This window comes from Asterias rubens, chromosome 17, assembly GCF_902459465.1.
Source record: "Asterias rubens chromosome 17, eAstRub1.3, whole genome shotgun sequence".
NCBI lineage: Eukaryota > Metazoa > Echinodermata > Asteroidea > Forcipulatida > Asteriidae > Asterias > Asterias rubens.
Window position 1 is genome coordinate 2246282 of NC_047078.1, and position 21952 is coordinate 2268233.

Here is a 21952-nt window from a genome sequence, read left to right on the forward strand (position 1 = left end):
AGTTTCAGAATGGTCATAGTTTAGTTTTTAAGTAATAATTTTAATGATTTATAATCATTATAAAACAAAACAACAAAAAAGGTCTGAGTAAAAATTACTTTTTAAATATTTTAGTCTTGTTCATTTGTCCGATTGTTTTCGTCGTCTGTCGCCTTATTTCATTCCATAGATAACTAAAAAAAATGTTAAAGCCGTCTGGAAATTAGTTTGCCCGCGAAGTCCCTCTCTGATGTTGGATGGGCCAGAGGCGATGCATAGTTCTCTTTAACCAACAGTTCTTCCTTACTTTCCGTTATTTTTTGTTGTCGTTAATCAACTGCTTGGGAGACGACTATAAGTGAAACATTCACCAAGCGTTCTGTATTTCATATCAGCAGACTGGTTTCTTGCTGTTCAATCACGCCATTTGTGTAGTGGATGGATTAGATAAGATCAATAGAAGAATGGGTACCAGACTCGATGTAAAGGCACCTGGCTGTGTCAGCCATTTTGCTCGGCATGGAGCCGAGAAAATGACAGCCAGATAGCATAAGATCTAGTGATTGGAGTCGGGGTACCGGATATTATAGTTCCACTACATGGTGTGATTGGGCAGGCGTTTCCTTTTACGTTGTTGATTTCTGTCTGTTGTATGGATACAGTTCTGACCGTGTGAATGCCATGGACGAGTAGTTCCTGATAAATGGGTATGCATTTAGTTTCTGACTGAGTTTCAGAATGGTCATAGTTTAGTTTTTAAGTAATAATTTTAATGATTTATAATCATTAAAAACAAATTAAAAAAAGTCTGAGTAAAAATTACTTTATACATCTAAAAGTTTTTTTTCATCAGTACGATCGTTGTCTGTCGCTTCATTTCATTCCAAGATAATTAAATAAGTTTAAAGCCGTCTGGAAATTTGTTTGCCCGCGAAGTCCCTCTCTGATGTTGGATGGGCCAGAGGCGTTGCATAGTTCTCTTTAACCAACAGTTCTTCCTTACTTTTCGTTATTTTTTGTTGTCGTTATTCAACTGCTTGGGAGACGACTATGAGTGAAATATTCACCAAGCGTTCTGTATTTCATATCAGCAGACTGGTTTCTTGCTGTTCAATTATGCTGTCATGTAGTGGATGGATTAGATAAGATCAATAGAAGAATGGGTACCAGACTCGATGTAAAGGCACCTGGCTGTGTCAGCCATTTTGCTCGGCATGGAGCCGAGAAAATGACAGCCAGATAGCATAAGATCTAGTGATTGGAGTTTGGGTACCAGATGTTATAGTTTCACTACATGGTGTGATTGGGCAGGCTTTTCCTTTTACGTTGTTGATTTCTGTCTGTTGCCATGGATACAGTTCTGACCGTGTGAATGCCATGGACGAGTAGTTCCTGATAAATGGGTATGCATTTAGTTTCTGACTGAGTTTCAGAATGGTCGTAGCTAGTTTGTTGGTATATTTAATGGTAAAAATAAAAAAAATAAAAAAAAGTCTGAGTAAAATTTTTAAACTTCAGTACTGCTGTGTTTCAATACACAATTTATACCTTCTTCAGGTATTTGGTTCGAAAAAACACATACTTTTTCAGCATCTCTTATTCATTTAGTTCGGTAGATTTATTCTATCGGAAGGTCTCTGAGATTTATTTCTCGTTGGTTCTTATGGGTGACCCATACCCTGAATATTCACAATACAGTCTTTGTAAAACAGACTGTATAAAATCTCTTCAATATAACAGTAATTTATTTAAATAAGATAATTAACATATATTTAAATTAAGTAAGTACCATATTTTTTATACTGATTTTTGACTGATATCTGGGTGTAGGTCGCCAAGGTTTTTTTTCTTTTTCATTTAAAAGTCCGTCCAAATAATGTTCACCTTTTCAGCATTATTTGTCTTGTTTATAAAAAACTGAACTGGAAGATCAAAATAGTTTGAAGAGATGTTTAAAATACAGGACCTGCGATGTGACACATTTAAATAATCCCTCACTATAATTCAGTTTTTTTACCAACAGGCAAGTTTTCATTTCATAAAAAAAAAAATCTCTCTTTTGAACCATTCATCTTGTCGTTAAACCTTGCAACAATTGAGTACCATTTTTATTTAAAAAAATTGTTTAAATACTGTAAATAATTTTGTATATTTGTGTATATTTGTGTATAAATGTATGTATATATCGTTTTGAATTGTACAGCCTATAATAGTTTTTATTTATTGAATACCAATCACAATTGTGTTCTATTTCCACTGGTTTTCAAAAGAGAGAAAAAAAATCTTCATTTCTGTGCTGTCATTTTCACAAATATTCAACTTTCATTCTGTAGGTGTTCAGGGCAGAACGGTGTATTCCCTGTTTCAAGATTGGATGTGATGAATACTGGAATTCAAATTTCAAAAAATCACTCATCGTTTCTAAGGCATGCATTTTAAAGAGGGGGGTGTGTCTAGGACTGGGCGTGTCCAGTCCTTGGCGTGTCCAGGCTTGGGCGTATCCAGGACTGGGCGTATCCAGGACTGGGCGTGTCCAGGACTGGGTGTGTTTTGGCCTGGTCCTGTTCAGGACTGTGGTGTCACAATGTCTGCTTTCATCAACTCGTGGATGACCTGTACTTGACCTTCACTTGACAATCATGTGACACATCGACTTGGGGATTCCCCTATTATGTCATCATGTTGCCAGCATGATTTTCTTTTGTAGGTTGGGGGCGACTAGATGTGTTACAGGGTTGTGAGGTTTAGGTTATGTGCAGTGCATTGCTGGGGTGAGGAGTGGTGGCATGCCCGCCACTTTAAAGAGGGTGGGTTGAGAGGTTCTGGTTTAGACCTACGGAGCAGTGGAAATGACGGTTGAATTTGATGATGTTTAGTTGTGGATAAGGTTTTAATGTAGTGAAGAGGTAGTAGAGTGTGTGATGGACTAGAGTTTGGTTATCCAAGTGAGTGAATCAGTGGGTAAATTGCAATAATTTATCATCCGGAAATATTAGTATTATTTTTGTTTTGAACAAATCTTTGCTGTGTTGGATTTCAGGTCGGGTCAGGATTCAATCTCAAGAAGCAACTTTTTGTTTATGAGAATTGATCAGAGATTGATCCAAATTGATTCAGATCATTGTTTTAAGATCTCAGTGATTTCTGATTCATGCTCACATTTTGATTGACGACACAGCGTTGATATTTTCTGGAAGCATTCAATTCAATTGGACTGCCTCCATGGTTTTTTTAGTTGTCAGTTTACAGAGGTCATGTATGTGGATAAGTTTTTACAAGCACGTTAATCTAAGAGATGGTAGGATGGAGGAACCAGTGTGTATGCGCATGGTCATCTTTGCATTCATATCTTGGCGGGAGGGGAGGGGGTTCGGACAGAGCTGGCCTTGGTTTGGTCTTAAGCCTTGGCTACCAACTACTACCTGAGTAAACACAAGGGGGTCACACTGGGGTTAGCCTGTGCGCTTTGTAGAACTATATTCATATAAATTACCTCTATTTTTTATTATTTTTTTTCGGGAAATGTAGCGACAGAGAAAATCACTTCTATAAATAGTCTTCACATACAGTCAGGTTCCCCGAGGTATGATGTAGAATAACAGAGCAGAATGGCATAACATCTTTTGGCACCAGTCTATTTTTGACAGATAGTGTCATTCTGATTTGGAATTAACCTCACCTGCATTGTGAAGATCTCTTATTTCACCTAGAAGATCATCTTGTCAAAAAGAAAAAATCTAAGTAATATCTTGGAATTTTCCAAAAAGGGTTTATCTGTTTTAATATTTTGTGAGAAGAAGGGAATAGAAAAACACCAAAAGGTACATCAGAAAGGTGTATCAGAAATAGAAGTAAAAGTTTTCAAAAATTTTCACTTTTCAAAATGAGTTTTTCTGAAGTGGAAAAGAGTGGAGATAAAACCCTGTGGAATGGAATTCTTCTTCTGTCAAATTGATTAGTTGAGATGCCCGTTTGATCAAACCAGAATGGAACAACAAAATGCCATAAAACATCTTTGTTAGTTTGGTTATTCCTGGTTTGGGAGTTCTAGGTTGATTTCTTTGACATAATTCTAGGATGGAAAGTGATGTTTTCTTGAAGTACAATTTCGGACATTCTAATTCTAGATCTTTCTTTCATTTTTTTATTTTTTTTCCGCACACACTGAAATCACACTTGTATTGTTTTGTCAACTGTTACTGTTTCAATGAATTCTATGCACTCCAACTTGCATGTTAATTAAATGACCGATGAACTACTTAATTTTGTTGTTGCAGTTTGTGATTATTCATTGTCTTGAACAGCATTGTAAACTCGTCGTGACTCACCCAGAAAATAATATTTTTGAAAGTATTTGGACTGGGGTACAGAACTTTAAATTTAAGTTTAAAAAAACTCACTTAATCATGCGTACATTTTCTTTGCAAATAATGAATATTTGTTTAGTAAGTCGCCGCGATGAGTACTGTGTTCATAAAATAGTTTCTTCCGTTAAGGGGGTGGGGGCCTTTATTAGTTGTAATTAATACTCATAAGAAAACAGAACAAGCTGTTGCAAGCTGCTAACCAACCAAAACAAACTATGGAACAAAATGGGAAAAAGGAGATAATGTCATGAAGTTTCGACCCCATAATAGCATAAGGGTAGACACTTTTCAACAAAAACAACGATCGAGAAATGTACTCGGCTAAAGGACGACACGTCGAGCCATTTACTTTGTTTTCTTTTCTTCAGAGTTAAACTTCATCAGTTGTCGATACTATGCGATATGCTGACCTCGACCCGCCTGTCTCCAAATGATTGATTTTTGTATTCCACTAACACCCAATTCTTTGAGTAAAACCGTTCATCAAACACTCTGGATTCTGAAGCCTGTTATAATCGGCTCAGCGGGCGGGGCAAAGGGCATTACCATTGTGCACACACCCTAATCAAACAACACATGACTACCCAAAAGTTGTTTACATCGCAACGCGCTATTTTCCAGCATGTGTGTCGCATACATATTCCAAGGTGCTTATCGTCGCATACGTTCACACACAAGCAAGACTCTACACGAAAAAAAACGCTAAATTTTCGAATTTAGACAGTTTTTATTTGACTGGCCTGTTCGAATGTTTAAGCTGTATTTTAGTGTTCCGACTGTGGAGCAATTTGTCTTGAGTGTTTAAAAGTTATTTTATCTGAGCATTTTTCCAGCCGAGAAAAGTACCTTCTTGCTGTTTTACTGGTGTGTGTGTGGTGAGTGTCCTGTTTTAACAATCCGGAATTTCTTTGCAATCTTGGTTTTTTAAATTGTTTTTGAGGGCCAGTTTCTGGTCTTGTTTTCATGATTTCCAAGCTACAAGGTGATGGTGATGATCATTGAACAAGTTTTAGTTTCAGGTCCCTGACAAACTTTCTGGCGAAGTTTAGAATGAAAGTCTTTTACTCTGACAAAACTTACTTTCTGACAAAGTTTGTGATTTTGCTGTTCTATTATGAAACTGAAACAGTTCACTGTTGGACTTTTGGAAGGTTACGGGAAACTTATTCAGAGTTTCTGAACTGATTCGTGGTAGACCTATCTTGAATCACAATCCTGCAATTTCGTTCATTGTTATTATTAATGAATTCTACCATTAAGAATTCATGCGTGGATTATATATGGCTTTTTGGGGACACAGTGGCAGGGTATAGACTGTCGGTGTTTGTAAACGGGGCATTAGCTTATGGTGAAATATTCAGTCATATCCACAAGTCATTGTAAATCAACCAAAATTTAACAAGTCGTTAAATATTCGTTTGTATTTATCCCTTCACAGTATACCATTACCAACAGGAATAAGAACCTCACGTCACTGTGACGTCATTTTCATAAACCAGGATGCCAGGCTACGGGGACCCGACAACGTACTACAGAATTTGCTCTGATGTGCCGTTACAGGCGCCTATAGGTGAGTGTGTGGGAAAAGTAATGTACATTAATTTAGACGAAGCAAAAAAACAAGCAAATTTACAACTAAAACAACAGCAACAACAACATCACTTTAATAGGTTAACGTTTTAAAAGTTGTGTTGTTCACAGATGTTATTTATACCCCAACCATCGGTGGATGTTTTTTGTAAAGTTCTTTGTGGGCTTCCCAACTTCAATAAAACGACTCATCTAAACGAAAAGGAATTCCATAAAAGCAAATGTTGAAGGAATGAATTCTTTCTCAAGCCACCATAATAGGTGTATAACAAATGTAGTAAATCTAGTTGATTTAAAAACCAAACATTTTGTTCATACATTTTCGATCATCAACCCTTCCTAGCGGAAGAAGTTCAATCATTATTTTTTTTTTTACAAAACTGTCATTTCTTACCAAACAAAAAATACCCTATACTTATTTTCCCTTTTCTTAATAAAGGACCCATCAGTGACCAAGAACTACTTCAAATAGCCGGCACCCTTTCTACAGACTGGCGCATGATGGCGGTATCACTTGGTCTCCCTGAATTTCGAATCGGCAGCATCGAAAGAGGTTTCCCTCCGAATGAGCGACTGTTTGCTGCCCTGAGAGACTGGCGGGCGAAGAGTTTGAAGATGAACGCTCCCCATGAAACAGCCGTTGAATTGGCTAACGTTATGTTTGAACTTGGGCGGGATGATATCGGGAATCATTTGATTATGAAGTATCAATGCGCATTAGAATGCGCTTGAGAGAAAACGGACACTCCTTTTCTGGAGAGAGAAACTGAAATAATGTTTAATGGGAGACTTTCTGAGACGATAGAGGGCAGCAGACTTACCGGGTAAATCCATTGTTCTCAGAATTATGCGCATGTTCAGAACTACGTAAACAGTGAAAATTTACCCCTTATGTCTGCTGCCGCCTAGCGTTGGAAAGTCTCCTATTCCTTTTGCCATCTCAAAACTATTTGTGCCAGCCTATTAGTTTGTCCTATCAGCCTCGGTTTAGTTGACATTGAGTAGGAACAAAACATAAGATTGTGGTATCATGATGATTGAATTCGTCTGTCAGTTTGGCCACGATTAAATCTAGAGCTATAGCCTACTGTTAAAAGTTGAACTGTTATTTTTCATGTAAACACCGCTCCTCGCTGGCCCGCGATTTAGTAACCAAAACCATGCATGTGATGGCCAACCGTAAAGCTGCAAAAGTTTTAGTCTGGTCCCCTGATCAAAGATTCCTTGACGTCTCTTGTTCAGAGCCTAGTCGGAGATTTGGGGGTCTGGGAACCAGACTACAAAAGTTTTTATTAGAGGAAAACAAGAACAGGAGAGGGGACGAGACCCCCCCCCCCCCTCATAAAAAGAGTCTAAAAATCCAAATTTAAAACATAAACATACAATATGTAGACTTCAGTCGGCCGAGCGGAACCCACGACAGACTTGACTCAAGTCTCCATCCAGTGCCATTGCCAGAATATGGTCTGTTTGCTATTTGGGGCGTATAATATGCTTGTGGGACCTCTCACACGAGAACGGGACTTGAATCAAGTCCAACTCACGGGGACGTGGAGGACCGCCACCACCCGTAGGTGTCTGCATTTTTTTTAATAGAACTTCAACCAAACAATTTTATTTTGCCATGTAATGTAACATACTTGTATATTTTTTTTTAGAGGAGTCATGGATCATGAATAAAACAAGTTTGAGACTACATGTATAAAACAAAGCCGTCTGAGATTATTTAATTTAAATGTTTGTTTACCTCGGGTGATGTCGGGTGACACGTCACTGCGTGTTGTGTTCTTGAAGAAGACAGTGACGTGATAGGGCCTCTGTACATTATTTTATCACAAGTTATCTCGTTACTTTTTTTATTTCGCTGGTTTTTGATCTTATAGTTTGGTTAAAATAAATGTATAAGTGAAGTATCGGCGAATGTATTTTTTTTTCTCTGCCTCTGTCTATTGTTTGTCTGGCGTATTTTTTGCTTCTTTCTAAATAAATATATTCTGAGGTAATGGTATATATTATAATGTCTATTGCTTATTAAATATAGCAGACGGACCTAACATTAGCTGTCTCGTATAATGATCAAAATATTTGTACCCAAAATCTAGGCCCACTGTTCTCTGGGCATGATCAACTCGACACCTAGCCTGAACGCCTGAGACAGGGGCCCAGTCTACTCTACACCCCGCCCGTCCCATATCCAAACGTCACCGCCACTATCTCCCGGCCCCTCCCGGCCCACTCCATCATGTCTCAAACCTATGGAGCAATTCGGCTTGTACGGGCATGCCAAGGCTGGTGGGTTTGTGGAAAAACTAGGTCACGTCCACGTGTGACAACGCCAGGATCCCTGTCATGTGATTGGCCAATATCAGGTGGTACATACCAAGAGCGTTGTCGAACTAGCTGCTGCTGAACGGTCAACCGCATCACGTCCCAGATACATCACCAATCACCCTACGCAATATAATATAGATCCCAAAACGATGCCTCAAAAACCACAATAATTCCAAGTTATACAATAATATGGTACATAATTTGTGGTTGGTCACATTTTTCAATGAAACCATGAACAGAATGTTACTTTTCTTGAAAAAATTGCGACATCGCGGATTGATATGAGGATCTAAATCACCCTATATCAAGGTACACGAACATACGCTGTAGAATGGGAACGTTGAAAAACGTCAGCCATTTTCTTTTTATCCAATGTCACATGTACACCCACATGACCCAGTGTTTGGCCCCGTGACTTTGTCCAGCATCACTGATTCGTTTGCAGTCCTAAGTTTCGGCAAATCCACATGGATATGTTAGAACAAGCTCTGGAGCCTAGGTAAGAACGATGAGTGATTAGTTTCCTATAGAAACTGAGGAGATATTAAGGGAATTTTGGGGAGAAAATTCGGAAACCTTTTTCTCGATGTTGGAAGTGAGTTGGATTTTTGCGACGGGCGAGCTGCTGCATCGGCATTTGGGCCGGGTTCGTTTAAATATTTCTTGTGGTTGTGCGTTCGTTTTTTTTCCTCTGCATTTGATTGACATGTCGGATGTAAAAGTTGCGGGTCGTGAAGTTTGATTTTTGGAGGAATTCGTGATTAAAAAGAAACATTGGTTTCCGTGCTAATAATGATCAATAATAAAGGGGCAATGTAATGTTATATTTGTTAAATCCAGATAGTACTACATTTTTAGGCAAAAATAGATTTTAAATAAATAATAATAAACCGGTCATTTGCGTTCGCAGCTTACCTTAAAATTAATTAAATTAATTTTTAAAAAATGAAAAAAGAACTTTATTATAATTTAGTCAACAAAACGTGTTTGATGACCTTGTTTTTTTTTTACTTGCCATGCTTGGGGTTTGTGCAAGTTTGGAATTAGTTTTGCATTTTTTTTGTTGAATTGAGTGATTCCATCTGAAACGTCAGAGTCAGATAGGAAAAAAGTCAAACCTTTATTAACCTGGCTGCCACTTTTTTATAAAACAGAACTGATGTGGTAAACTAGACCGATTCTACCTCCATGCGGGGATGCTGTACTCCTTCTAAAATAAGTTGGCATCAAAGATGTCCCTTCTTTTTTTTTTTTAAGTAGTAGGCCTATTTCTATTTTGCCCCAGAATGGGTCTATGATCTAATGGTAAACAAGAGACTTGAAATGGGGGATTGAAAATAAATGTTGATCAAAAATATGTGACAGCACTAATGGCAGACAAAATTTTCACGAATCTTACAATCCTCAACCCCCCCCCCCAAAAAAAAAGAATACAAATTACACTCGCTGCCAAAGGTAAACAAAATATAAAAGCAATTGAGATTGCTTGAGCCTGATCAGTCACCCGAGTCCATCATGAGGGAGACATCCATCCACCGCGGAGAAAGGCAGGAGGCACTACATGTATGTTGTTGGCAGGGGTTTGCTTTACAGCCATGTTTCAAGCTACATTAAAGACACTGGACACTATTGCCAATAGTATTGGTAATTGTCAAAGACCAGTCTTCTCACTTGGTTTATCTCAACATATATTATGCATAAAATAACAAACCTGTGAAAATTTGAGTTCAATTGGTCATCGAAGTTGGGAGATAACTTTGAAAGAAAAAAGCATCCTTGTCACACGAAGTTGTGTGCTTTCAGATGTTTGATTTTGAGACCTCAAATTCTAAATCTGAGGTCTCGAAATCAAATTCGTGGAAAATTACTTCTTTCCTCGAAAACTACGCCATTTCAGAGGGAGCCGTTTCTCACACTGTTTTATACTATCAACCTCTCCCATTACTCGTAATACCAATTCAGGTTTTATGCTAATAATTAATTTGAGTACCCCCCAAAATTAGTGTCCACTGCCTTTAAATAAGAATTAAACAATGCTAATTGGAGGGTTGTGAGGAATATGGGTCTGAGGCTGCAGTTTTGAACATTAATTTATCGTTTACTTCAAAAATATTTTTATCCGTCCTGTAATTGGCGCTTGCGCTGTTGGAAGTTGAATAAAATAAAAATAAATATATGCATCATGGCAACCCTCTGAGACTCGCAGGGCACTCTTACAGAAACACCAAAGAACCTGTCTCTCAGCTTATCACCTGGTCACCAGAACATGGGAGGAGAAACAGGGGAAGACAAAAAGCACAGCTAGATAGAGATGTAATTGCCAGGGACATCGGGGTGCTTCAAGCTGATCTTCCCAACCTAATGAGAGATCGACAGGGATGGGCGAGCCTCAACATGATTCCGACCTCGGTCAACTAGAGAGAGCGAGAGAGGCATGGCAATAGATGACTTGCCCGAAAAACTAAAAGTGTGCTCTGCCAGGCAAATGGCAAGGATCTAATAATAGTCGGTGAAACTTGACTTGTAATTTTTAATGAGTTACCATCAGGGGCTTCACATTGTGATGGCGTGTCATGTTCAAGGGGTTGAGAGTGCTCACCGATCTCCTCTCAGATAAAGGCGGGGGGGGGGGGGGGGGGGGGACACACAGTATAGTGGCACAATCACCATTTGTCCAGAACTTGGGAGTGTGGTGCCCACACAGCAACAAAGCTCCACATTCCTCCCTTCCTCCCCACTGCAGTAAAAAATGTTTTACCATACTTAATAGGTTTTTAAAAACCTATTTGTATGATGATACAAAGCACTCTCAATTACCTTAAACTCCCTTCACAAAGATGCCTAGCAAGTTTTTGTCTTCTTTGGGACAGGGGGGAGGGGGCGGGGGAGAATTCTGACAGTTGCTGCGCTTTGGATGCTTGGCACACAGGTTAAGGCCGGTTGCAAAGTGAATTTTGATTATTTGTTGCGAATTTTGTTGCGAATTTGTGACGTAAAAATTTGAATTCACAGGAAGTATGACAGCCTGGCTTTAGTTCGGAGTCTAAGAGTAACTATATTTATTAATATGAATAGTAAAGTTGCGGGTACAACCATGAGTAAAATCTCTTTTGAAGGAGTGGTGGTTCTGAAAAGAGCCGGTTTGGTCTCGACGTTTCGAACAGTATGCCCTGCTCGTCTCCTGAAGACGAGCAGAGTATACTGTTCGAAATCTGGAGATACTCTGCTCGTCTCCTGAAGACGAGCAGAGTATACTGTTCGAAACGTCGAGACCAAACCAGCTCTTTTCAGAGCCACCACTCCTTCAAAAGAGACTTTACCCATGGTTGTATCCGCAAGTTTACGGTTCACATTTATATTTATAGTTACAATTATTCTCCACACCATGCAAAGCTTCAAACACCATTTAGTACAGAGTCTGTTCGCTTTCACTTCACTGTGTTAGAGCGATAAGATGTGTATAGGACTTGCCCACTCTTAGGCCAAATTTGAATTGGCGGCTACGGCTATTGCTAAGGGTGTTGCTAAGGACGTCCTATACCTCAACGCATAGGAAATCTAGCCGTAGCTGTAGCCGCTAATTCGGTCACGGCCTAGGTCTTATCCTAGAACTAATAAATAGGTTGAATTTCTCCTGTGAGTCAGTGAACCTTGTCCTTATCGCTAACTCTTGGAGTGTAAGGTGAAGACTTGTCTACGATGGCAGGGTTTTTAATTGCCTAGAGATTAAACCTCACTCTCCCATTCACAGTCACATGTGAGTAGGGACTCAGTCAGGTGGTCATTACCATTCAGCTCTACAATGTGCATCACGTCCTGAATGTCTTATTAGATTACTTAACCAATCACCCCTCATTCCCTATAATGGTGCCACCCAAAGTTATGAATGTTTCATCTTAACCAATCATCTACCAGCAAAGCAGTTGACTTCATTTAGTTGGAGGTGGGTTGTAATGACACACTTCCTGTAGTAATAAGTGAGCACAGACACTAAAACCAATCACCCCTTTGATTATGACAATGGTCCAACCCAAAGTTACAATTGCCTCATCTTAGCCAATCAACTACCAGCAAAGCAGTGACTTCATTCAGTTGGAGGTGGGTTGTAATGACACACTTCCTGTAGTAATAAGTGAACACAGCCAAGGAGCTTTGCAGGCGGGAAAAAAAAACCTTTTCGGCTACCCTTGAGAAAATTATGCCAATACTTCAAGTAGTACAAAACTATTTTAAGAACATTTCATGACTGTACCCTTCGCGGCGTAAAAATAGAAGAAATTATGACTTATCTGGTATTCTTAGGCTCGGGTCACGTTGTCCTAACGAAGCATGAATGTATCAAATTTGATGAGACTGCGACCAGACGCGGCTCAACAAGAATGGTTTCTGAGACGCCGAATGTAACTTATTTATCGGATCATTTGATTGTGAGCCATCATTTTCAACTCGCTGTTGGAGATGTGAGCTTGGAGGTCAAGACGTTAAGAACCTCTCATTTTTTTGCGCCGCTCGTGAATAAGGGGATTTTATGATCAAAATAATGGCTGTAAATGGTGAAATTAACAGGTACTATTATTTTGGCTTACTGGTCTCTACAATTTGACTGTTTTATTGACAATATCTTAACGCCATATTTTTTTGGTTTTTATTTTGATTTAGAGATAAAAAATGAAGGAATATATTCTGCTACTTACTCGCCACTTACATCGGACAAATTATAGAAAATATTTTGAGTGTAAAAAAGAGTAAGAAGATTTTAAAAATGGTTCTTGGGTAGTAATGAAAATTTGTCCCATCGAAAAAATGTTAAGCTGTGATTTTTCATTCATAATGATTTTTTTCTTTTGCAGTGGACACGACAAAAGTGACCAAGAGTTACAGGGAAAGGATGACGGTAAGTGGAAACGATGTTTAATTTTTAGAGTGGTTGAATCATGTTACTTCTCAAGTCGTTTAGAGTCACTATTTTTTATTTGTGACTTGACTTGTAGCTTTCATCATTGACTTGTGACTTGACTTGGCAGGCCCGTTCATACTTATTTTGAAAGGGCTAAGGCAGTGTAGGCACCAAGGCATTTTTTCCTTGGTAAAGGGCAACCTATCAGGAAAATGTCAATTTCTACTGGAGCATTTCAAGGCAATGACCAGGGGGCATGGAGGCAACTCGCTTTGTTGCCTCCGTGAAGTATCAGGGCCGTCTTTGACTTGGACTTGACAAAAGTGACTTTTTACCACTGTCGTACTTTGCTAGCTGAGCTCGCGGCTTCGACTTCCAGCTTCGACTTTCAGCTTCAAGTCTGGTTTGCGAAGGTGTGCATTTTTATACATGTGGGCTACTGAAAACAAACTTGTGGGAGACTCAAAGTTTTGGTTGACGAGTCCGGCCGGCGAGTAAAAGCAAAAGTTAAGGGAAACTCTCCTTAAGTTACATTATCGTTGACCGCAAACATGACGGCTTCTAGAAGTGGTCTTGTTTCATGTAGTGAATTTCGCATACCAATCTCCAAATTACACTTCAAAATGCAAGTAAACGGGCTTCTAAGTATTTTGTTTATTTTAAAAATTTTTTTTACAGGAGATATGGGATCAGCGTCCGATGACCCAACAGTTATCGCCAACTCAGGAGCTTTTTCAGCAGATAACATTGTAAGTTCACAGTCTCTCCTACTTTTCAAAAGCAGGAAACATACTTTATTAACAAAAAAACTTACCTGATGAGTTTCACATTTAGGATTTAGCAATTGTCAAAGACCAGCGGCAGTCTTCTCACTTGGTGTATCTCAACATGCACAAAATAACAAACCTGTGGAAATTTGAACTCAATTTTTCACACGAAGTTGTGTGCTTTCAGGCTTGATTTTGAGACCTCACGTGTGAGGTCTCAAAATCCTTCAAATATTTTAGTGAGAAATAACTTCTTTCTCAAAAACTACGTTACTTCAAAGGGAGCCGTTTCTCACAATGTTTTATACTATGAACAGCTCTCCATTGCTCGTTATTAAGTAAGTTTTTATGCTAACAATTATTTCGAGTAATTACCAATAATGTCCACTGCCTTAAAGAAAGTTTTTATGCTAACACTTATTTTGAGTAATTACCAAAAGTGTTCAGTGCCTTTAATGACCACTTGACATTTCAACACTAGTAGAGTCTTTCTAGTCTGGCCATTAATTTGGCTGCTGAACAGTTTGCAACAGCTAACTTTTTTTTCTCATTTTAGAATTACAAACATTTGAAACATTCACCGCCCAATTTCTACTTGAACATTTCAAGGGGCACCAGGGCAAGCAATGAAGGCACTGGAAGACTTTTGGGACGCTTGGTGGCAGCAGACTTACCAGGTAAAATCCATTGTTGTCGGTCATTTACGCATGCTCAGAACTATGTAAACAATGGAAATTTACCTGGTAAGTCTGCTGCCACCTAGTGTTCCAAAGTCTCCCATTGTCCCAAGTTGCCTCTGAGAGTTATCAGGGCTGTATCCATAGCCACAAATCAGACAGATCCAAACTACAAAATTTTTCATACACAGTAAATAGGAGTTAATGATGTTCCGCAATGTTTTCTATTCTGTAGTATCAATTCAGAACAGACAGTAATGGACAGAGTCAAGTAACGTATCGAGTCGTCCAAGTTGATCCCGATGCAAATAACAGTAATCCCGCAGTCAATGTAGTCACGACAACATCATTCCCTCAAGGTGCCCAAGCAGTTACCCAGGTTAGTAGCCTCTCCCCGGCTCCCTTCCCCACCCTCCTTTGACGCATCATCCCTTAACAGTAGCGAGGCAGCGACCAAAGTTGATATTGTCCAGCAAAAGGAGTAACCCTGGTTCAGCCCTACAAGTAGGTGGCAACGACCTCTGGACAAAAATAATTGTAGCCCACACCTTGAAGTGGCCTTCAGGCCTTGTGTGTCTGGCGACTTGCATAAAATAAAAGAAGATGGATTGCATATGACGTCATTGACCACCATCTCTGATGACAAACAATACACGCGTGTGCGTGCTGCGCACGACTCTCAGCCAATGATAGCCTTTCAAGCGTGCACAACTCATCAGTGCACGGGGGCTATATCCCTTAAGTTCCCCTCTCCTTCTCCCATTCCTCCCCCTTCCCTTCACCCTTAAGAGTCCATCGTGGTATCAAATGACTCGTACAGAAAGGCCCAGAGCGGCTGCAAATGGCCGTAAGGCTTTACCTACTTCCAATTTCGGTAAAATCTACTCTGCGATAGTAGAATGCAAGACAAGTTCTGTTTAAGGAACAAAACCTACCTAGCAAGTAGATGATGTTACCGCAAACCAGTTTTACATTGATACTTCACCTTACAATGCCTCAAATCCCATTGACTAGAGTGTTCATTACACAATGACTTTTTTATCTAACAAACATGTTATCTTAGATTAGTCAAAGATCCAAACCACTTAATCACCTATTCTTGTATGAAAATCCCATCTCATTAAAAACCAAAACCTCATCTGCGATATCTCCGCTATAGGCCTTTCGGGAAAAGCCCAATTATGTTGATGGACGGACATTTTCCTGCCAAATTACAGTCAACATGGTGATTCATAACAACATGCTCCACCCAACCACTGATCTGCCACTGGAGAAATTTACACTTTTATTTTGCTCTCTTTGAAAGCTGGGATCATAAGTTTCTTTCCTTCTGTCAGTGGTTGAGTCAGGGAGGTCGGGTTGGCGTAGTGCTCTTTTTCCTTGCCTTCCACTTCTAGGACTCTGGTTCGAATCACTCTGGGGGTATACTAAGTGAATTGGGTTTTGAGTCCCTACCTGACTGCGTCGGTTTTCTCTAGAGTAATTCTATTGGGGTTTTCTTCGAAATCTAGAATTGGAACTTTCTTCCTTTCTTTTCCTCTCTCCATTGGGTTCTTGGCTACTACAGTAATCAAGTTTGCTTTTCTGAGACTCCTTGGCTTCACAACAAGACTAAATTAAAGGAACACGTTGCCTTGGATCGGTCGAGTTGGTCTTTGAAAAGCGTTTGTAACCGTTTGTTATAAAATGCATATTGGCTAGAAAGATGATTTAAAAGTAGAATACAATGATCCACACAAATTTGCCTCGGAATTGCGTGGTTTTCCTTTAACTTTGCGAACTAAAAAGGTCGGCCATTTATGGGAGTCAAAAATTTGACTCCCATAAATGGACGACCGCGTTAGTCGACGAGTTAAAAGGAAAACCACGCAATTTCGAGTGATACTTGTGTGGATCATTATATTCTACTTTTAAAAATATCTTTCTAATTATATGCATTTTATAACAAACGCTTTTCAAAGACCAACTCGATTGATCCAAGGCAACGTGTTCCTTTAAGTAAAATGGAACTGGAGAAATGTGGGCGGGTCCATGGTGTACTTGTCTTGCTTTGAACACAGGAGTCAGAAATTGGTTTAATTTGTGTCATGAGTAATGGGTTTGAAATAGCCACTGACCCACTGGTTGGAGGCCAAAAGTTTTGGCATAGGTCAGTAACCCTTCATCAGCTGAACAAGAGTGAAATGCCCACTGGAAAGTTGGCCAGTACCAAGTAGTTTAAGGTTTGGGCCAGTAAACCAACAAGTGAACATGTCCAGTCAGGGCGTGAAATACCTACTAGATCACAGGGCCCAATTTCATAGAGTTGCTAAGCAAAAATCATTGCTTAGCATGAAATTTCTTCCTTTGAAAAACAGGTTTACCAACCATATTTCCATTTGTTGCATATTGTTTGTTACTGGTATTTAGTTGCTGTTTGCTTAATCACGCGGAAATTTGGTTGGTAATCCTGTTATTGTCAAGGAAGAAATTTCATGCTTAGCAAATTTTATGTGCTCAGCAGCTCTATGAAATTGGGCCCTGGGCCCTTTTAACAGTGGACCAGTATAAGTCCGTTAACCAAATAAGTCCAGTCAGGACCTGAAATACCCTAGCCACTGCCCAAATTTTGATAGTTTTAGCATTGTGCCAGACCAGCCGGGGCCCTAAAATACAAAAAGAACGCGAGTGTGAAGGACCCAACCGAAAGTAAACAAAAGAGCGAAAAAACAGTTAAAATTTCAGAGATAACTTTAAGTCATCATTCTATTTGGATATGTGTGCTATTTAAGAGTCTCACAAAAATTTTGTTTCTACCTTTGAAGTACTGTGGAGAACCACCCCCCCCCCCCTTCTTTGGGAAAACGAGATTTTTATTTAGGAGATTTTGGACAATACATAGGAAATCTGCCTTTCCCGTCTAAATATAGCTGTGTGATGCCTCATAGGAACTCCCGGGCTTATCTTGAAGGCATCCAAGACAGATTGAAGACTAGTTTCCTACAAGATTAGTTCTAATGAGTCATACTTCATTCTTGATATGTTTTATTGAGGAACAGCAGCTTTAATTGTTGTTAAACTGGATGAAGATACTTCATGTTTTTAAACTCCATCGGCCAATCTTGTCCCACTGTGTGTGGCCATTACAAGTTTATTGATAAAATGAATGTCACTTGGGCAAAATCTCAATTGTTTACAATTATGGTGGGTGCGTTCGTTTAGCTTCCCTGGGTCGACCCCGGTCTGCCCCGGTACGTTCAAATAGCTTTGAATGGGCTCACCCGGGTCAGCCCCCAGTGCCCTGCTGGTGGAGTGGGTCACTTGGGGGTGACCTGAGGTGCATGCCGTCACCACGGGAGGGCGAGTGTGATCGTTTGATTAGCTCTTGTCAGGGGCTCACCCGAGTGATTGGACCCCCAGTAATTGGAGGTGAAGTCTTGTTCTCAGGGTTTCTTGGTTGATTTGGCAAATGTATTACAGTAGATGATGGAATTAAGCCTGGCCATTCAACTTTGGAACGATGTTTGTACATGTAGATGGTATACATGGTATAGGGTAGATAAACCAAGAGATATTTTAAAAACATTAATGAGTAAAAGATACTTTTGCATAATCAAGTATTTAAAAATAGTAGGGGTAACTTTGTAGGTAGAGGGTTTTATGCAGTGCTTTTTCACAATCAAATAAGGTCACACGAGGCAATTTACAGGCAACCAGTTCCAGGCAATCTCAAAAAGAAAAGGCGTATTCACATTTGAATATTCACATACCTTTCTTGGGGCTCGTTAGACATTGTTTGAAATATTACACATGCTATCAAAGTGATGCGGTACACGTAGCATGCAGTGCAGTTGGTTGCCTCCAAGCTGCCTGTAAAAGTTGCCTCGTGTGACAAGGTCCTTAAGGCCAAAACCAAAAAGTGCCGCTATTTCTTGTCACTGGTGTAATTTTTCTACCATTTTTTAATGCCGTTTCTCCTGATGTCGTTCAGGTCATCCAGAGTCCGTTTAGTAATGGAGACAGCCCGACATCGGATAACCAATCTGGTGAGACGAGATTCACGTACTTCCCAACGTCGGCCGTCGCTACCGACCCTACCGTCATCACCCAGCAGACAGAGTCGACGTTAGCCAACGCTAACCCAGCTGGAGGTAAGGCTCAATCCTCGTACCCCCCTCACACATTTGTCACAGGGCTCGAGATTAACTCTGGACCACAGGCATGAGGCCAGTGATTTTATCGCAGGTCCCTGTAAACAGCCGACATGACAAGTCCAGCAGTCTTGTTTTTGTGTTCAAATGTTTACTTTCTGTTTGATAATCATGGCCTGTTATTAGTATGCTTTGTTTGTAACAACCAACTATGTCATTTATTCACAGGTCAGTTCTACGTGATGATGTCACCGCAAGATGTCCTCCAAGGAGCTGCACAGAGAACAATAGCTCCTCGAACTCATTCCTTTGCTCCGTAAGTTTTAATTCTTTATCAAAGCTCTCCAACATCATACCCCCTTTGTCACTGGGCCATTTAATTCATTTCTTAAACCATCTCAGCTCCCTGGGGAGTATACAGCTATAAACACGTGCTTTTAAGTCCAAATAATTTCAGTTTCTCAAACTGCTTTTGGTTTGTCTCTGCATGTTGTTCTTGATTTGTGTGTTCAATTTATTCCAACAGTAGAATCGACGGAGCACGTACTGCAAGAGCTGAACCCACTGTGAACTTTTAAATCATTTCAATTTCTGTGTCTCAGAACACTTTATTTAGTCTGTCTATGATTATTATTATTTTTTTTTCTTCTCTTTATTCCAACAGTAGAATCGACGGAGCACGTACTGCAAGAGCTGAACCCACTGTGAACTTTTAAATCATTTCAATTTCTGTGTCTCAGAACACTTTATTTAGTCTGTCTATGATTATTATTATTTTTTTTTCTTCTCTTTATTCCAACAGTAGAATCGACGGAGCACGTACTGCAAGAGCTGAACCCACTGTGAACTTTTAAATCATTTCAATTTCTGTGTCTCAGAACACTTTATTTAGTCTGTCTATGATTATTGTTATTTTTTTTTCTTCTCTTTATTCCAACAGTAAAATCGACGGAGCACGTACTGCAAGAGACGACAGACGAAGAGCGACACATAATGAAGTGGAACGAAGAAGACGAGACAAGATAAATAATTGGATTGTCAGACTTTCAAAACTCGTGCCTGATTGCGCAACGGACCAGTCCAAGTCACAGGTATGCAGCCGTTTTTTTACAAAGAGATTTTGAGTTGAACAAAGAATAAATTTACTAGTGCAGGATTTGAACAAAGGACCTCTGGATTAATTGCCGGCGCTCAACCAACTGAGCTGTTCTAGCCCTATGTTGGCAGTTTCCCTTTTTTGGCAGTATCTTTGTTTTGGGGGTGTCAATCACAATCAGCCTGTGACTGCCGTATTGCCAGGCATCGTACCCAAGTTTACGATACAACCTGGGAAGCGGCAGCCAGGGGATCGCCCTAAGGGTTAAATTTTCCCAGTAGGTATAAATTGACTTGTCCAGTTGATCTGAATATTTTTGCTGATTGCTGACTTTTTGTTTGTTCTTTTAATCCAGAGCAAAGGTGGTATTCTCTCAAAAACCTGCGACTTCATCAATGAATTAAGATCCTCCAACGCACGCATGGCAGACACGGTGAAAGAGCATGAGCGCGTCTCCGTCGATAACGAGTTACTACGGCAACAGGTGGAAGAGCTTAAGAATGAGAACACATTGTTGAGGACACAGTTACAGCAACACGGCATTGAGATAGTGAGTGTAGCAATGGACAATTCCTAAAACAAACGAAAAAACGTAGAAACCATCCGTGCGTTTTTTTGTATTTATAAACACACATCTTGAGGTTGCCATAATGTGTCTGTAGCCCTGACTGCAATGTTCATTATAGCATTGAGAAGTGAAAAGAAACCAGGCTATTTGCGCTTCCACTGTCTCAGGCTAGGTCTGTATGGAAGACAAACTCTTAAAGAAGATGATTGCACTGCGATCAAGAGGTCGATTTCAGGTGGCGTTCTCAAGGAGCAAATAAGTGTCCATTGAAGATGAACTGCTACACCATATCTTGTAACTATTTATTTAAGGTCCTCTCCTCTTTTCACTTACTCAGATTTGTTATCATACAGTTCAATTTTAGGGGCACATTTTGTTTTCAGTGAAGGTTTTATAGACTCTCCCCATCAGAGTAACAACAGGGCATCTGTATTTGTAATGCTAGCGGATAAAAGTGATTAAAAAGTCCATGAAATGGATCCACCAGTCTGATGTTTCAAAGATAGTTTCACAAGTAGAAACATTCCTGCTCCACGTCTGATTTGAAAGATTCTTTGACAGAAGATCTGAAGGGGACATGAACACCATGTCAGTGTAAATATTAAGTTTTATGAAACGTTATTAAAAGGAAAAGTTATTGTTTACACAAGCTAATTTAGAATTTCACTGGAAGGTAATGGAACTTTGTCGTCCGGTGTTGGCGGAAAAATAGTTACACTTTTGTTGTTTTACCTTCTCAAATTTCGAAATAATTCCTGGTTTTATTGGGTTGAAATGACAGCTCTTTCAACAGTTCAAAGAAAATCCTTTTCCAGATAGGCATCCACTATATAAACATGCAATTATTTCTAATGTAAAGTTTGTACTCCTAACATTTACTGTCTCATGCATGGGTCCAATCTCATAAAGCTGTTAAGCAGAAAATACTGCTTCACATATATTTATTTGCTAAGCAAATGTAATTTAACTTAATTTTAAACCTATTTTTTTGTTAAGCAATAATTTTCTGTGCATAGCAAGTTATTGTGCTTACAGGCTTTATGAAGTTGAGCCCTGTTGCCCTTTAGTGGAGATAGTGGAGGCAATGTCATCGTTGCCCCTGGTCATTGCCTTGGTGCCCCACAAGTAGAATATTCCTCATAGAGGTGCCCTTAACCAAGGATAATGACTTGGGGTTCCTGCCGTCGATTTCACAAAACTCTTCTTAACTCAAGACTAATCTTAGGACTTAGGACGAGTCCCAACCCGGCACTGTAGCATGCAGACCTTAAGATTAGTCCTAAGTTAGAAAGAGTTACTCGTCCTAACTCGAGATAAGACGAGTCCTAACTCTTTGTGAAATTGACGGCTGGCCCTTTAAAAACCAAAGCATCAAGCTTATATGTTTACTTTTGTTTTCATAAAAACAAACGATTCAAAAAGGTTGCAGCTTTTTTAATACATTTGTTCAGGGTGTATTGATCATTTTCCAAGTTTAAATGGGTTTTTCTTTTAGAATAATGTGTGTCTCTGTTGATCTTTTTAAATCTGGATAAGAACAATTAGTGTAC

The 21952-nt window shown here is 39.5% G+C and overlaps 2 protein-coding genes across 2 annotated transcripts; both read left to right on the top strand.

The window, feature by feature from the left end:
* The first annotated feature begins 5008 nt into the window (after window positions 1–5008).
* Window positions 5009–6780, top strand: LOC117301572. Its single transcript, XM_033785600.1, has 3 exons — window positions 5009–5221; window positions 5785–5916; window positions 6376–6780. The coding sequence occupies exons 2-3, from the start codon at window positions 5847–5849 to the stop codon at window positions 6666–6668; spliced, it is 363 nt and encodes a 120-aa protein (XP_033641491.1). The 5' UTR covers window positions 5009–5221; window positions 5785–5846; the 3' UTR covers window positions 6669–6780.
* A 1867-nt stretch (window positions 6781–8647) lies between these two features.
* Window positions 8648–21378, top strand: LOC117301636 (upstream stimulatory factor 2-like). Its single transcript, XM_033785654.1, has 8 exons — window positions 8648–8766; window positions 13118–13161; window positions 13843–13913; window positions 14844–14987; window positions 18579–18738; window positions 18967–19054; window positions 19679–19829; window positions 20190–21378. The coding sequence occupies exons 1-8, from the start codon at window positions 8735–8737 to the stop codon at window positions 20409–20411; spliced, it is 912 nt and encodes a 303-aa protein (XP_033641545.1). The 5' UTR covers window positions 8648–8734; the 3' UTR covers window positions 20412–21378.
* The last annotated feature ends 574 nt before the right edge of the window (window positions 21379–21952 follow it).